Raw genomic sequence first — 3141 nt, 5'->3', positions numbered from 1 at the left:
AGCACCCCTGCGGGCGCACCCACAGGAGGCCGCCGCAGCAGGCCCGCACAGAAAAGGCGATGGCCGCGAGGGGCGGGGGTCACGAGACTCTCGCAGAGACCACAGAAACGGAACTGCTTAGAGAACAGGAAGCTACAGCAAGCAGAGCACATTCCCAAAGAACCGAGTGCAGGTGGCCAGCACACTGCACGCGGCCAACAGCACGCTGACCACAAAACGGACATTTTAAATATAAGCTTTATTTTAAATTTAAAGAAAAACTGAAAGAGATTTTTTACAAATTATACCAACACTGAAAATGTAATTTGGGAATGTTGAATATTAATTCTCAATTCAAAATAATGACACGTCTTGGTGTTGGCTAATGTAAAGTTTATTTAAACCTAGTACTTTATATAAACTTAACCATTTCATCCTTCCTAAAATTCAGTGATTATGACTGAACTTTACAAGGTTAAAGCAGTCTTCTATGTAAAACCCCATATAACTTTTTGAAATACAATACATTTACACCAGCGAGGAAATGATAAAAACCTGTAAAAACCACACGGGACTTGCCGAAAAGGCTGCCTACACACAGGGGGAGCATTTCGCCTCAGCACACACACGTGATCAAACAGACGCCCGCACGTTCTCTTACACAGCAACCTGCGTGGTTATAAATGCCGCTCTAGCACGTATGAACTGAAAAGAACATATTTAAAAAGGTCATTGAAGACACAGGGGAGTGGAATGAGCCCGCACTGAGAGCAGCAACGCAGGGGCTGTTATGAGGATGTGGCCGAGCTGCCAGCCCAGCTGGCCCCGCCCCCAGGGAAGCAGGCCCCTCAGAAAGACAGGATGGTCTTGTTGATGATCTCCACGGCCTCCTGGACCTCGTCCTCCTTGATGACCAGCGGAGGCGCGAACCTGATGATGTCGCCGTGGGTGGGCTTGGCCAGAAGTCCATTATCTCGAAGGCGCAGGCACACCTTCCAAGCATCGTAATCTAAGGAGAAAGGCCCACAGCGTCTGGTCAGAGGGAAAGGCTTCAGCCCTCGCTGCAGGTGCCTGGGCAAGTGCGGCCGCAGACGGCTCCCATCCCCTCCAGGAGACGGCGCGGCTGCACGCCCGGTCCTGCTCTTAAAAGAAAGCTACCTGTTGGCCAGCGCAGAACTAGGCTTGAGTGGCCAAACCAGACATATGGTTCTTGTTAGTTTTTCATGAAGAAAGAAAAAGAAAAAAACCCTGTGTGGGGACGGCTGTACTAATTACATGAGGAACCAGTACAGAGAGAACGAGGGTGAGGCACCGTCTGTAACTGGCACAGGATGAGCAAAGCCCCAAACCCAGCGACCACCACGCCCTAAAGGCTTGTGGGCGAGGCGCTCATCGTCCAAGGGCCTGGTATCAGCCCCGCCTCGCTCAGGCCTGGGACCCCGACCCATCACCTCCGCCTGCGGGCCAGGGCGAGGCTCAGACCGACGTTTATAAAGCCCCAGGTGGTTCTGAAAGGCAGGCAAGGCTGACAGCACCGCTTTAAAGGAAGCGTTATCACCAGGAAGCCCAGCCAGGAGCTCCGAGGGCCACAAGGCTTCACTCAGACAAACAGCAGTCAGGGCAGCCGGCTGCTTCATCCTCCTCGTCACCGCCCGTCCCTGCAGCCTCTGCGGGGAGGTCACAGCGGACAGGAAAGGACGGCAAGAGGCAACTTAGGGAAAGTGCGCTACAAAGACCTAACAGAAAAGAGCGCCAATCTCCCAGCACCGCCCCACTGGCCGAAGGCAGAGTAACCAGCGTCTTAAAGCACAAAAGCAGGTCAGGTGACATCAATGTGCCTTCGCGGAAAGACCTGTGTTTCTACGACGTTACATGAATCAGGTGACCCTCAGCCTAAAAGAGCCGGGCACCAGGCGGCCAGGCAGCCGTCTCAGAGGAACCCAGACGCCAGATAAAATGCCACGCATTGGCTCTGCCTGTGAAGACAGTGCCTTCCGCCCGGCCGCGTGCTCGCACCCAAGGGTCCTGGGTCTGACCTGGTCAAGGGCACGTACCTGGGTTGCAGCCAGGAGATGTCTCTCACAGATGTCTCTCCCTCCCTTCCCCGCCTCCTCCCACCTCCCTCCCACTCTAATACCCTGGGGTGAGGATTAATGAAAACTAAAAGGGAAGAGCGCCTGCCCGAGCCAGTGTCGCCCTGCACGCCCCACCTTTGGTTTCCCGGATGACGATGGCGTTGAGCAGCCCCTTCCCGCGCACGGCGGTCACGATGTCCGAGGGCAGCTTCATGAGCTCATTCCGCAGGAGGGCGCCCATGCGGTCCGCGTTCTCCGCGAGGTTCTCTTCTTCCAGAACCTGCGGGGAAATCCCCCCAGTGGCGTCAGCCGCTCCGCGGAGGGCATGTGGGCACACGCAGGAGGCGGTAAAGGCTCTGACATTCCCCAGCCCAGCCCAGCTGCACCCTCACTGAACATGTGCGGCAGACAGAACCGGCCTTAGTCACACATCCATCACCAACCTGATATTATGGCAAAATATGGGGTAAAATGTGTTGAATACAACTAACGCAGTTTCTTATTAGTTGAATAAACCAATGGACTAAACATAGTTTCGTTTTTTAACTGCAATGGTTTCATTTTTTTTTCCTCAGGACACCGCCCGGGCACTGCGGGCGGCGATGCCCGCAGGAGGCCGTCTCTGAGCCTGGCCCCGAGAGCTCCCCGCTCCCAGGCTGTGACACGCGTCGTCTTACTACATTTCTCGTGACACCAACGGCTCACAGTCAGTCACCGCAACCCGACCCAAGGGATGGGCGTGCGGCTGCGTCAGGCCTTACCTCGAGGGCAGCGATGGCCACGCGGCTGCCCAGGGGGTTGCCCCCGTACGTGGAGCCGTGCTCCCCGGGCTTGATGGTCAGCATGATCTCGTCGTCACACAGCACCGCCGACACCTGGGAGAGAGAATCAGTGCTGCCCAACCGCTCCCCACGCACACTCGGGGGCCTGCACACCGGGAACAGACATTCCCGAGCCCACAGGGAAGCGGACGTGAGCTTCAGCAACAGGACTGCCCGTCCGCCACCCTCACTGCGGGACAAGCCCGCACGCCCTTGGTGCCACCCAGCACCTCGCACACGTCACCCAGCACCTGGCACATGTCACC

General features: G+C 56.3%; 1 protein-coding gene across 2 annotated transcripts in view; it reads right to left on the bottom strand.

Moving 5' to 3' along the window:
- Positions 1-355: 355 nt before the first annotated feature.
- The window catches only part of OAT (ornithine aminotransferase), a 14213-nt gene continuing 11427 nt past the window's right edge, over positions 356-3141 (bottom strand). For both annotated transcript variants that reach the window (XM_014528867.1, XM_005880849.2), the window contains exons 9-11: positions 2816-2929; positions 2190-2334; positions 356-988 (exon numbers count right to left, since the gene is read on the bottom strand). In XM_014528867.1, the coding sequence (XP_014384353.1) occupies positions 828-988; positions 2190-2334; positions 2816-2929 (420 nt within the window). In that variant the 3' untranslated portion in view covers positions 356-827. The remainder of the gene's footprint in view (positions 989-2189; positions 2335-2815; positions 2930-3141) is intronic.

Source organism: Myotis brandtii, unplaced genomic scaffold (assembly GCF_000412655.1).
Source record: "Myotis brandtii unplaced genomic scaffold, ASM41265v1 scaffold656, whole genome shotgun sequence".
Lineage (NCBI taxonomy): Eukaryota > Metazoa > Chordata > Mammalia > Chiroptera > Vespertilionidae > Myotis > Myotis brandtii.
Note: the sequence above shows the minus strand (reverse complement) of the source record. Positions and strands in the feature narration are given on the sequence as shown.